The sequence below is a fragment of the Coregonus lavaretus genome, assembly GCF_964263955.1.
Source record: "Coregonus lavaretus genome assembly, chromosome: 28".
Classification (NCBI taxonomy): Eukaryota; Metazoa; Chordata; class Actinopteri; order Salmoniformes; family Salmonidae; genus Coregonus; species Coregonus lavaretus.
The window spans coordinates 8,725,940-8,739,914 of NC_140015.1; the positions used below are offsets into that span (position 1 = coordinate 8,725,940).

A 13,975-nucleotide genomic window follows, 5' to 3' on the forward strand; every position below is an offset into this window, starting at 1 on the left:
CCAGTTAAACAACAGCTTAAAATAGCTGTGATACTCATTGCAGTGTCAAAGAAAAACAATCATTTTTTTGTTCAGTATTTATTTGAAAATTGACTAGAAAACAATTCATTTTTGGACGATTCCCACTATAGCCCTCCAACTGTTTTTTCACTGAAATGTAACAATGGTTCTCTTTTCCTCAAAACCCCCTGTTGAAACATTCATAAAAATACTTCATAGTATCAACCTAAATCAAGGTTGAAAAGATAACGATCAAAAGCATTAAACATCTATAAACTCACTCTAGAAGGGAAGCAGTGAAAGGGCTAGTGCTAAATAGATCCATGTTCTCTTTAAAACAGGTGAGGGAGGAGGAGGAGGATGTGAGGCATTCGGTGACTCATACCAATGTCCAAAGATGTACAGTACAACTCGACATGACAACTAAATATACAAAAACACAGTAAGACCCATCGAGAGGGCAAGAGGTAGCCCTTCTTACCCATAAAACCCAATTAATCCACAGCAGTCTTATAAACAATCCCCTGCCCTGTTAGTTACCCTTTATAAAGTGAGCATTTGATATCACTAATTTATTTAAATACATTTGCATATAGACCTAAAAAGTCAATAAGTAAAAGTGTTTAAATATATACACATCTTAAAATTGACAAAAGCATCATGCATTTCTATAACATGCAAGGTAACATTATTCAAAACGCTATGTTGGATCTCAGACCACTAATGCAGTAAACTTGGCAGTTAAATATGCATGAACCAACTTCAATGTGGTTATTTTCAAAGCAGTTTACACATTTGCGGACACCAGAGCGGTTACTGGGGTGTGGAGGATCAGCATCAATGTGGGAACATCAAAGACTTGAAGGAAAATATTCAAAGTAGTCCTCATCTACTCCACGTTGACATGTCCTCCCTCCATGGCAGACAGTCACCCTGGAATGATTCATCCATGCAGCCAAAACTCCCTTCCCACCTCTCCTATTCCCTCTCAGTGGAACGTTAGTGTCTGCGTTCAGTAGAGTCATTGGGCTGTAATAGTTTATGATGAAGCCAAAATGACAGGAGGCTCTACTCAACACCACAGATCCAAGTTCTCAGTGTTGGCGAAGCCTGGTCGCTCGCGGATCTTCCAGTAGGTTCCGTTGCTCAGCCAGATCTCATTCCCTGCCGCATCCATCTCTTTCCTGAAGGAGGGAAGAGTATATTTATTTTCTAGTGCAAGGTAACCTTTAAAAAGGGCATCAATAGAGGCCTTCAAGGAAGTACAGACACTGTGCATGAATACACATGTCATGTCAGTGGTCACCAACTCAAGTCCTGAAAAAGCTACAGGTGCAGGCTTATATTCCAACCCTGTCCTAACACACCCGATTCAGCTAATCTGCTAATCATAAAGACCCTGAGTAGCAGGGTTGGTGACCACTACCTTGGCATTTCTACAATAAATGCTCTTTGATTGCGTGAGGCAGGAAGGGATGGTTGGTGAGACTCACCTGAAGAAACGAGGCACATGCTCCTCTCCCTTCTTGGCCAGCTCCTTTCGTCGGTCCCTCTGTTTCTGCTCTACTTCCTCCTTCTTTCTGTCAGCCCCAGCTACATCTCCCTCCTCCAGGATCCTATGGGGAAAGAATACTGGAGAGATAAGAGATTCAGCTGCACTCTGCATGACAGCTTCAAATGTGTTAACACAATCAATTGTGTGTACAGTTCCATCTCACGCAACTACATTGGATGTGGCATCACACTCAATGCAGAACACAGCTCTGGCATTTGAGGAAGTTAATGTTACTGAATGATACCACCTACATGACCTACTGTACAGGACCCAGAGTTTTTCCTGGTTACATCACATGTTCAAGAAATACTCCTAGCCCTACTTACAATGCATTTGACAAATCGAATTATGTGTACATGGCTAAACATCCTCTATGTATGCATTACTGAGCAGGCTGGACGGTGGTCTCACCTCTGGTCTGGCCTATAGCGAGTGTCTGTGGGAGGTAGGACCTTCTTCAGTTCAGGAGTAAGCTCATTGAGCTCCCTGGCGTAGCGACCAAAGCCGTAGTACTGGAAGTGGTCATCAGGCTGAGTGTCTGGAGATGGGAGAAACAGGGTACTGTATGAGGCCATAGTGCTGGTACTATAGAGTGGATTACAGACTCACGGATTGAGGAAAACATCCATAATCTTGCAAAGTGGATCACAAGATAGAATTCACAGACCTAATATGGATTAGGGAAAATATAATAGGCACAACGGTGTTGATTACACCATTTTATAGGATAAACTATAATATTGAGATCGGATTAGAGATTAGGATTATCGTACATAGCGGATAAGAGATTATTCAGGTAATAGCAGTACTCACTGGGCTTCCAGATGCACTGTGGGTTAGGCAGGGTGTCACAGAAGATGCCCTCGTGCCACAGCCCACCGAAACGGTGGACCACCTCTCCCGCTCGGTTCAGAACCTGTCCCTGCACCTCGTTCTTACTGGTCTCAGAGGTCCAGTAGCGGGACTGGAGGAGAGAGAGAGAGGGGGACGTGTCAATGGCAATTTAGTAGGTACTTCCATATGTAAAGCTTTGAAGATTTCTAAAATGTCTAGACCCCATTCAAACAGTTGACCGTTTATTTGATTCAATGTGGGTCCCATTATGGGGTCACCCTTCAATTGAGTTTTATGTTCTGTGGGTACCGGGTAGGGGTCTCACCTTGACAAAGGAGATCTTGCAGGTGCAGATGTCACTCTTGGTGTTTCTGATGGTCACCTCTCCGTAGTGCTCCAGCCACCTCTGCGGACTCAGGACGTTGTGGACGCAGGTCACCGCCTTGTTCCACTCATAGTGATCTCCATACCTAGAGGGTGGAGGGAGAGAGAAATACATGGGTTTAGCACTCTTGAAATTCATGGACAATGGAGTCAGTTTCAATACTATGAACCTTTCATTGAATAGCACACAGTAAATTATACTTTCAAACATGTTACAGCTACAGTGAGGGAAAACAGTTTTTGATCCCCTGCTGATTTTGTACGTTTGCCCACTGACAAAGACATGATCAGTCTATAATTTTAATGGTAGGTTTATTTGAACAGTGAGAGACAGAATAACAACCAAAAAATCCAGAAAAACACGTCAAAAATGTTATAAATTGATTTGCATTTTAATGAGAGAAATAAGTATTTGACCACTCTGCAAAACATGACTTAGTACTTGGTGGCAAAACCCTTGTTGGCAATCACAGAGGTCAGACGTTTCTTGTAGTTGGCCACCAGGTTTGCACACATCTCAGGAGGGATTTTGTTCCACTCCTCTTTGCAGATCTTCTCCAAGTCATTAAGGTTTCAAGGCTGACGTTTGGCAACTCGAACCTTCAGCTCCCTCCACAGATATTCTATGGGATTAAGGTCTGGAGACTGGCTAGGCCACTCCAGGACCTTAATGTGCTTCTTCTTGAGCCACTCCTTTGTTGCCTTGGCCGTGTGTTTTGGGTCATTGTCATGCCGGAATACCCATCCACGACCCATTTTCAATGCCCTGGCTGAGGGAAGGAGGTTTTCACCCATGATTTGACGGTACATGGCCCCGTCCATCGTCCCTTTGATGCGGTGAAGTTGTCCTGAACCCCTTAGCAGAAAAACACCCCCAAAGCATAATGTTTCCACCTCCATGTTTGACGGTGGGGATGGTGTTCTTGGGGTCATAGGCAGCATTCCTCCTCCTCCAAACACGGCGAATTGAGTTGATGCCAAAGAGTTCAATTTTGGTCTCATCAGACCACAACACTTACACCCAGTTCTCATCTGAATCATTCAGATGTTCATTGGCAAACTTCAGACGGCCCTGTATATATGTGCTTTCTTGATCAGGGGGACCTTGCGGGCGCTGCAGGATTTCAGTCCTTCCCGGCGTAGTATGTTACCAATTGTTTTCTTGGTGACTATGGTCCCAGCTGCCTTGAGATCATTGACTAGATCCTCTCGTGTAGTTCTGGGCTGATTCCTCACCGTTCTCATGATCATTGCAACTCCACGAGGTGAGATATTGCATGGAGCCCCAGGCCGAGGGAGATTGACAGTTCTTTTGTGTGTCTTCCATTTGCGAATAAATCGCACCAACTGTTGTCACCTTCTCACCAAGCTGCTTGGCGATGGTCTTGTAGCCCATTCCAGCCTTGTGTAGGTCTACAATCTTGTCCCTGACATCCTTGGAGAGCTCTTTGGTCTTGGCCATGATGGAGAGTTTGGAATCTGATTGATTGATTGCTTCTGTGGACAGGTGTCTTTTACACAGGTAACAAACTGAGATTAGGAGCACTCCCTTTAAGACTGTGCTCCTAATCTCAGCTCGTTACCTGTATAAAAGACACCTGGGAGCCAGAAATCTTTCTGATTGAGAGGGGGTCAAATGCTTATTTCCCTCATTAAAATGCAAATCAATTTATAACATTTTTGACATGCGTTTTTCTGGATTTTTTTGTTATTCTGTCTCTCACTGTTCAAATAAACCTACCATTAAAATTAGAGACTAATCATTTCTTTGTCAGTTGGCAAACGTACAAAATCAGCAGGGGATCAAATACTTTTTTCCCCTCACTGTAGTAGAGCTCATTTGGCAAGCTAATGCCTTTTCAAATCAGCTCAATGAAAACACTTTCCTTGAGCTTGTACTTTGAACAACGGATCAAGACATTCAAAACGACGATGTGAAAGTAGGGTTACATTCCTTCTTTATTTGGCAAAATAATCATGATGGAATTAGCATAACACTCACTTAGGCAACTTGACATTCACTGGACCAGAGGAGATGATCTCCAAAGACTTTCCCCAGAACTTGTTCTTCCATCGCTGGTCTTGCCAGAATGTGAAGTTCTCAGACTCGGCGTGCACGGCGGAGCAGGGCGGGTGGTGGCTGACCTGGGAACAGAAAGAAACCGTTAAATAACTGAATCTTCAGTGGAAGTCACCCTGGAGCAGTTTTAGGGGTTACTTGCTTTGCAGATGGTATCTAGGATGATTCCGGGTCAGGATTATTCAAGTCCTACCTGCTCAGCGACGTAGCGGAAGCCACGTTCCTTGCAGTGGCTCTCGTATGTCTCTCCCAGGACGGGGTTGAAGGGCTTGTAGCGGTTCCGCCAAGTGGCCCAGGCATAGCCGGAGATAGAGAAAACTCCAATGTATAGCTTCATGAAAAATAAGGGATGGGAAAGCGGATGAGTGAGATCGCACCCATCAACAATATCAAATGGCACCGGAAGCAAACTGCTACCCCAAAAATCGACAAAAGGCTTACTATATGTAAGAACCATGATATACAGTATTTTACATGGTAAATCTGCAACTTACATTGACCCCATTCATTGTTTGTAGTTTTTTTTGCACCGATTCTCTTGCACTGGCTCTAATGCACACACTACACTGACACCACACACACACACTTTCACATACGCTGCTGCTATCTATCCATCTCTACATTGTTGGGAATGGGCTCGTAAGTAAGCATTTCACTATAAAGTCTACACCGGTTGTATTCGGCACGTGACCAATAACATTTGATTTGAGAAAGCAGACCTTGAGACCAAGACCGTTCTTCTGATTTCAACTATGCAAATCTACAGGCGTATCAATTCACTTGAATCAGCACCAATGCTGGTATTGCAGCACAAACCTATACTTGAGCTGCTTCTTTTTAAGGTCAGGCATGTGGCGGGCCGCCTTACCATCCTCTCGAATGGGTCCTCTGTGCGGTTGGCGATGTCCAGAAGCTCAGAGTACTCCAGCTCTTCGCTCACCCTCTGCAGCAGGTTCAGAGGTTCGTTGAGCCCACAGGGCATGGACACACGTGACAGGTCCTTGCCAATGTTGTTGTACAGGATGGTCATGATGCCAATGTGGCTGTTGTCGACACAGTTGGCGGGCAGGACGGTGCGGCGGCCTGTGTTGGTGGGCACGGTGCTAACCATGTCCGGGGCTCTGGACACGCTGGCGCGGTAGTTCAGGGTGGCAGAGGCTGCCAGGGGGAGAGGGCATGTGACAAAGGTTAGATGGAATTCTATACATTTTCTATTGAATCTCACGTTAGTTTTTTTTACGATTACACCCGAGCACTTAGGGCCAAATCCCAACTTGAAAGCTTGAATATAAAAAAAAAAACACACATGATTCACAAGATTCATCCCTTAAAGGGAGAGTTCAGGATTTTCTCCAGGGTCAGATTAACTCGTGGATACCATTTTTATGTCTCTGCATTCAGTTTGAAGGAAGTTGCCAAATCGCGTTAGCGCAATGCCTGGAAGTCTATGGGAATAGCTAGCATGCTAGCTGTTCATGTAGACTTTGTCATTGCGCTAACGCTAGTTAGAATTGGCTGGCGAAACTACAGGTAACTGCCAAAATAAAGGAAACACTTGAAGGGTGAAGGATTCTGGCGGCTCTTATGGTGTGGGGTGCATTTTCCTGGCATGGTTTGGGTCCACTCAACACCTTAGAGGGCAAGGTAAACACCAATAAATACACAGCCATTCTGTAACAACCAGTAAATATACAGCAATTCTAAGTTATCACCTTCAACCTATGGAAGCATTTCTATCCTGATGGGAGTGGCCTCTTCCAGGATGACAATGCCCTCATCCACAAGGTACGAGTGGTCACTGAATGGTTTGATGAGCATTAAAAACGAGGTCTACCATCCGGGACACTGAAATTAGTATGTTATGTTATGTAACCATACCTAAGACCGATGGTTACTTAAGGCAAAAACAAAAGTAGGGTGGTGGTTGGGGTTGGATGGGTGGGCGTATAATGCAAATGTGTAGCAACTCAAAAGGTTGCGAGTTCAAATCTCATCACAGACAACTTTATCATTTTAGCGACTTTAACTACTTGCTACTTTTTAGCTACTTTGCAACTACTTAGCATGTTAGCTAACCCTTCTCCTAACCCTTTCACCTAACTCCTAAACTTAACTTTAACCCTAACCCCTAGCTAACATTAGTCAGCAAGCTAACATTAGCCAGATAACGTTAGCCACCTAAATAGAAATCGTAACTTCATACATTTTGTAAATTCGTAACATACCATACGAAATGGGTGATGGATTCCACAAATGAATACATACCATACGAAACATATCATACTAAATGGAGTGTCTTGGTTTTACATACAGAATAATACGAAATGCTCTGAGACCAGGTTGAATTGAACACTTATGGTAGATTCTGTAGCGGCACCTGAGACAGCGTTTTATACCACAATCAACAAAACACCAAATTATGGAATGTATCGTGGAAGAATGGTGTCGCATCCGTCCAATAGGGTTCCAGACACTTGTAGAATCTATGCCAAGGTGCACTGAAGCACCGGCTCGTGGTGGCCCAGCGCCCTATTACGTTTCCTTTACTTTGGCAGTTAACTTCATACTGGACTCCGAGACATAAAAATGGTATCCGAGTTTATCTTAAGGTAAAAAATATACATTTTGTATGATTGAATGTATACCACAGAGTGCCAATGTCTCTTGTTTTGCCCTGCAGCCACTTGGCTACCATTAAAGGAACACAATGGAAACAAATCTTTTGACTTTGCATATCTTTTGAATATGCATATAATCCTCAGCAGTTTTTGGTACATGCATTTGTTGCCTGGTGTGGTTTTTCTATGCATTTTAAAATTGTCAAATCAACTCAAGGCTTCATTGCCTGTAGCTCAGTTGGTAGAGCATGGCGCTTGCAACGTCAGGGTTGTGGTTTCGTTTCCCACGGGGGGGCCAGTATGAAAAATGTATGCACTCACTAACTGTAAGTCGCTCTGGATAAGAGCGTCTGCTAAATGACTAAAATGTAAATGTAAAAATTGCCAAAGCGTCCCTTTAAAATGTCTGAAGGCCCAAAGCTGTCAAGGAAAGGATGGTGAAAGGGGAGGCTAAATTAAGTAAAGACATGACATTAGTCTCTCGATTTCTCAATCATCCAAATTATAGTTTAATGTTAGATTGAGGTGGAGGGTATGAAGTTTAAAGAATAAAATATCTATACAAATTAGACAATAATACATTTGTTAAAGTGGCACCAGTCCCACAAAACCCAAGAGACACCTCAGCAGGACAAAGAGGAACAAGAATGAGAGTAATTATAAAAATCATAGTAATAGAATGAGTAGACTATTGGGATGTTTTCTGGGTCCAATCAGTATGGTTGCATGTACAGCATTGAAAAATATACCGTTTTTAAATAAATTATGCGCATCAATTAATTAAACGATCCATTTGGGACTTCCAATATGGCCGCAATTCACCACCACTCCACAGATACTTCAGTTTGACCTGTCCCAAAATACCTTTTGTTTGCGGTTGGTCCGGTGATACTGCCTCTGCAGGCAAAGTGGAAGCTATATTCACAAAACGTAATAAAATGACATTTGTACACAGATTACATACAGTGGGGAAAAAGTATTTAGTCAGACACCAATTGTGCAAGTTCTCCCACTTAAAAAGATGAGAGGCCTGTAATTTTCATCATAGGTACACGTCAACTATGACAGACAAATTGAGAAGAAAAAAAAATCCCAAAAATCACATTGTAGGATTTTTAATGAATTTATTTGCAAATTATGGTGGAAAATAAGTATTTGGTCACCTACAAACAAGCAAGATTTCTGGCTCTCACAGACCTGTAACTTCTTCTTTAAGAGGCTCCTCTGTCCTCCACTCGTTACCTGTATTAATGGCACCTGTTTGAACTTGTTATCAGTATAAAATACATCTGTCCACAACCTCAAACAGTCACACTCCAAACTCCACTATGGCCAAGACCAAAGAGCTGTCAAAGGACACCAGAAACAAAAATTGTAGACCTGCACCAGGCTGGGAAGACTGAATTGGCAATAGGTAAGCAGCTGTGTTTGAAGAAATCAACTGTGGGAGCAATTATTAGGAAATGGAAGACATACAAGACCACTGATAATCTCCCTCGATCTGGGGCTCCATGCAAGATCTCACACCGTGGGGTCAAAATGATCACAAAAACGGTGAGCAAAAATCCCAGAACCACACAGGGGGACCTAGTGAATGACCTGCAGAGAGCTGGGACCAAAGTAACAAAGCCTACCATCAGTAACACACCACCGCCAGGGACTCAAATCCTGCAGTTCCAGACGTGTCCCCCTGCTTAAGCCAGTACATGTCCAGGCCCGTCTGAAGTTTGCTAGAGTGCATTTGGATGATCCAGAAGAGGATTGGGAGAATGTCATATGGTCAGATGAAAACAAAATAGAACTTTTTGGTAAAAACTCAACTCGTCGTGTTTGGAGGACAAAGAATGCTGAGTTGCATCCAAAGAACACCATACCTACTGTGAAGCATGGGGTGGAAACATCATGCTTTAGGGCTGTTTTTCTGCAAAGGGACCAGGACGACTGATCCGTGTAAAGGAAAGAATGAATGGGGCCATGTATCGTGAGATTTTGAGTGAAAACCTCCTTCCATCAGCAAGGGCATTGAAGATGAAACGTGGCTGGGTCTTTCAGCATGACAATGATCCCAAACACACCGCCCGGGCAACGAAGGAGTGGCTTCGTAAGAAGCATTTCAAGGTCCTGGAGTGGCATAGCCAGTCTCCAGATCTCAACCCCATAGAAAATCTTTGGAGGGAGTTGAAAATCTGTGTTGCCCAGCGACAGCCCCAAAACATCACTGCTCTAGAGGAGATCTGCATGGAGGAATGGGCCAAAATACCAGCAACAGTGTGTGAAAACCTTGTGAAGACTTACAGAAAACGTTTGACCTGTGTCATTACCAACAAAGGGTATATAACAAAGTATTGAGAAACTTTTGTTATTGACCAAATACTTATTTTCACCATAATTTGCAAATAAATTCATTAAAAATCCTACAATGTGATTTTCTTTCCTCATTTTGTCTGTCATAGTTGACGTGTACCTATGATGAAAATTACAGGCCTCTCTCATCTTTTTAAGTGGGAGAACATGCACAATTGGTGGCTGACTAAATACTTTTTCCCCCACTGTATATACACCCAACGTTGGTGTCAGCCGAGTTTATAAGTATAACTACCTAGATAGAGCTGGGCGATATGGACAAAAATCCATATTACGATATAATTACTGAATTATCACGATAACGATAAATTGAACGACAAGTTAACAATATTAATATGCACCAGTTACTTTTTTATATTACCCTTAAAACTACTACTTTGAATGATGTGGCCATCAATTGTCCTGTTAAAAATAGCCCACATTTAGCAGACTTATTTCATTTCAAACTACACATTCCTCCAGTAAAGGCTACTTATCGTTATAGTCGATATCAGTAAAACATCCTTGATAAATGGTCGGTTCGGAATCGATAATTTTCGGTTTATCGTCCCAGCTTTACTAGATACTGCTGAATTTAAAACAAATCAAATGCATATTGTTATTTATTTTAAGACAAAAACTCAAATTGACCACATAGACCAAACTGCATTCTCAAGGTATATTAGGACTGCTCAAACACAATATTATAGAAGACATCTTTAGTGCGTCCGTTCTAGTCATTCTACTTCTATGACCACAGTTGAACAGTAATATCCAAAGAATGGCCGCTCACCATGGACCTCGTCTGGCTCAGAGTTACTGGTGGTGGTGATGTCACTCAGCCCGGACTCATCAGACTCCTCTTCTCCGTTTTCTGAGGAGTTCTCACAGACGATGACATCTCTGGCGTCATAGTACTCGGCCATGGAGTCGGCCAGCGAGGGGGTGCGCTGCACAGAGTGACCTGTAGAGGGCGTCTTCTCAGCATTCTGAGGAGAGGGGGAAGAGGAAGAGAGACCGAAGGAGGAAGATTATAGTTAACAGGAAGCATACATAATGAACAATGCTTTAAAATGGATAAAAGTAATGACAGTAATGTCTTACAAAAGAGAGTTAAGGATGAAAACTGTGCTCATTTCATATAGAATCCCATGCATACAGGCACAAACACAGAAACAGGCAGACACGCACAGACATTCAGAAACAAGTAGCAGCCTGCCTCTTGTTGAGTGGGGGTTGGCAGCTGAGACACACCTGGTTCTGACGCACAGTGCTGTAGGACTGCTTGGAACCCCCCGTGGAACCAGAGGAAAGGGACAGGGAATGAACTTTGGTCTGGCAAGACTGCACCTCCAGCTGGATACACAAAAGTGTGACTTATTAGTATACTGTAGAGAATTGTATGAAAAGCAAGCACAATATTGAAGTTATTTCCCATTTCTGAAACCTCCCATTGTCACATCATGTATCAACCTTGGCCCACATGCAAGTAAGTTGGACAAAATGTACAGTATGAACATTTGGTGGAAGTTTTCCCTCTCGGATTTCCTCAGAACTCGGTCAGCTTTGTCAGATCCATCCAGCACAAGACAATTGATGCAGCGTTCAAGCCTAGTTCCGTTTCATAGTCATTTGTTTAGTTCAAGAACATCTAGTAACTCTGATCAAATAGATTCGTTTGTGGGAGGTTTTAGTTGTTTCACCAAGAGAAATCTAACAATTTCCCTCTGTTTGAACAAGTTTGAAAAGGCTTTTGTTGTTGCATCCAGGCAGGCTCAAAACAGGGAAACAGGGAGGAGCAGTTCTGCCCCTGATGGGCACGACCTAGTTCCTAGATGTCCCAACCCCAAACAGCCCAAACCAGTTCTGGCTGGTTTCACACACTTGAACAACAGCAGGCTGAGACAGGAATATATTTTGGAAGGAGAGAGCGAGAGTGAAAAGAGGTGTGGCCCATAGAAACCTCTGCTGTGTGTGTTTTAAAACAGAGACCACAGTGTTGACTAAAAATGTAAAATCAGCCTTGTCTATTGTTCGCTAGGTCTCTACCTGTTCTTCTTGTTACTTCCAAAATAAAAACTCAAAGAAATGTAGCTCTCTCCTTTGGAGTCATTAACAGTATGAAAAATGTATGCACTCACTAACTGGAAGTCGCTCTGGATAAGTGCATCTGCTAAATGACTAAAATGTACAAATGTAAGACAACTCCCTTCCTGTAAACGATAGCTAGCTACTGCTAACTATATTCCCCTGTAGCTCAGTTGGTAGAGCATGTCGCTTGCAACGCCAGGGTTGTGGGTTCGTTTCCCACGGCGGGCCAGTATGAAAATGCATGCACTCACTAACTGTAAGTCACTCTGGATAAGAGTGTCTGCTAAATGACTAAAATGTAAAAAATTAACAATCGGTTATGTTCTCAGTTTATAGTAGGATGTATGTTTCAGTGTGTGTGTGTCCAGGGCAGGCCTCTTACCTCAGACAGTGTGCTGCACAGGGTGGCCAGTTGATTGGAGGTGGATAATCGTAGGTCTGGACCGGTCCAAGCCTGTCGGATCCGCTCACGTTCCAGCGCAAGCACCTCGTGGATGGACTTGAGAGACGCATGAACTGAGAAGATTACAGCAGACAAATGTCATTTTCATTTGATTTCATGTTTCATTCATCCATACCAACATAAATCCCTAAGTAACTAAAGTAAGTAAATTATTACTAAATTGCAGTGGTCTACATAGGTAATTTATTACATTTACATTTTACATTTTAGTCATTTAGCAGACGCTCTTAACCAGAGCGACTTACAGGAGCAATTAGGGTTAAGTGCCTTGCTCAAGGGCACATTAACGTCATTTAGCAGACGCTCTTAGCCAGAGCGACTCACAAATTGGTGCGTTCACCCTATAGCCAGTGGGATAACCACTTTACAATTTTGGGGGGGGGGGGGGGGGGGGGGGGGGGGTTAGAAGGAATACTTTATCCTATCCCAGGTATTCCTTAAAGAGGTGGGGTTTCAAATGTCTCCGGAAGGTGGTGAGTGACTCCGCTGTCCTGGCGGAGTCACTCACCACCTGGGATTATGTTGCAGAATCACCCTCATTATACCAGATCTACACATGACATTCCTATGTGGGACTTTTTTAACCTTACACCCCATCGAATGAGCCCCCAAACCCTGTAACACCCCTCGCTTACCCCTTTGGGACACAGCACAGATGTCCTGCTGAATCTTCTTGGCTTCAGGGGAGGTTATGAGAGGGTTGGAGAGCTGAGAGTACACATAGTCTGGGATGGACGGCACCGAAGGGACTCCCACACTCAGGTGGTTGGATGATGTGCTCAGGTGGCTGGAGGTAAACTGAGGGAGGAGAGGGGGGAGGAAAGTAGGGGGGAGGAGGGAGAGGGGAAAGGATGTGTAGAGCCATTTTTTTGGTCACGTTTGAGTGATGCACGCACACGCTAGCATCAAAAAGCCCTGTAGAAGAAAAGCTTTACATTGATGTCGGGACCTTGACAAACGTAATAGTGAGTGAGTGAGTGAGTGAGTGAGTGAGTGAGTGAGTGAGTGAGTGAGTGAGTGAGTGAGTGAGGACCATGAACACAAGACTGATGGTTATAATTATGCTCAACAAGTACATTATTCTCCTGGCTTTATCTAGCTCTATTTGTGATATTTTACCATGCCTGTTGCTAGCTCGCTAGATAATCAGTCCTCCGACGACATCTGCCATGTTGTAGACGATAACCAACTAATTACGTTTGTTAACTTGCATCTGAAGTTGGAAGTTGTCCTTCACTTCAATCTAAACAAGCCCCTTTGACGCCTAACTGTGCACGCAATGTTTCATGACGCGGCCGGGAAATGAGTTTATATATTGTAGGTTACTAGCATTACTTCCTTTGTAGAATCTCCGCAATCTCTATTGTTGAGTTAACGTTTTATTCTCGTCTTTAGAAAAACGCATCTCGTCAGCTATAAATATACTATAGTGTGACCATCAGGTTATTATTTATTCAATGAGAGAAGGACGACTGCATCTTTGATGTGTCTAGGTGGTATAACGCATCATCCACAGCTGAATTATTAACTGGACCATGCTTAAAGATAAATTATATTCAATGTCTGATTTGTTATTGTTACCCATTTACCAATCACGGCCATTCTTT

The 13,975-nt window shown here is 43.2% G+C and overlaps 1 protein-coding gene across 7 annotated transcripts in view; it reads right to left on the minus strand.

Annotated features, from left to right (window-relative positions):
• Positions 1 to 68: 68 nt before the first annotated feature.
• Positions 69 to 13,975, minus strand: part of LOC311104297 (oxysterol-binding protein-related protein 7-like) — a 29,439-nt gene continuing 15,532 nt past the window's right edge. For 3 of the 7 annotated variants that reach the window (XM_084146102.1, XM_084146103.1, XM_084146101.1), the window contains exons 10-22: positions 13,004 to 13,166; positions 12,288 to 12,421; positions 11,069 to 11,170; positions 10,608 to 10,803; positions 8,336 to 8,386; positions 5,722 to 6,011; positions 5,047 to 5,184; positions 4,776 to 4,918; positions 2,715 to 2,859; positions 2,369 to 2,519; positions 1,967 to 2,093; positions 1,494 to 1,616; positions 69 to 1,184 (exon numbers count right to left, since the gene is read on the minus strand). In XM_084146102.1, coding sequence (XP_084002228.1) covers positions 1,073 to 1,184; positions 1,494 to 1,616; positions 1,967 to 2,093; positions 2,369 to 2,519; positions 2,715 to 2,859; positions 4,776 to 4,918; positions 5,047 to 5,184; positions 5,722 to 6,011; positions 8,336 to 8,386; positions 10,608 to 10,803; positions 11,069 to 11,170; positions 12,288 to 12,421; positions 13,004 to 13,166 — 1,875 coding nt within the window. In that variant the 3' untranslated portion in view covers positions 69 to 1,072. Of the gene's footprint in view, positions 1,185 to 1,493; positions 1,633 to 1,966; positions 2,094 to 2,368; positions 2,520 to 2,714; positions 2,860 to 4,775; positions 4,919 to 5,046; positions 5,185 to 5,721; positions 6,012 to 8,335; positions 8,387 to 10,607; positions 10,804 to 11,068; positions 11,171 to 12,287; positions 12,422 to 13,003; positions 13,167 to 13,975 lie in introns of all 7 variants that reach the window. The other 4 variants (XM_084146106.1, XM_084146104.1, XM_084146105.1 and 1 more) reach the window with 2 other exon arrangements.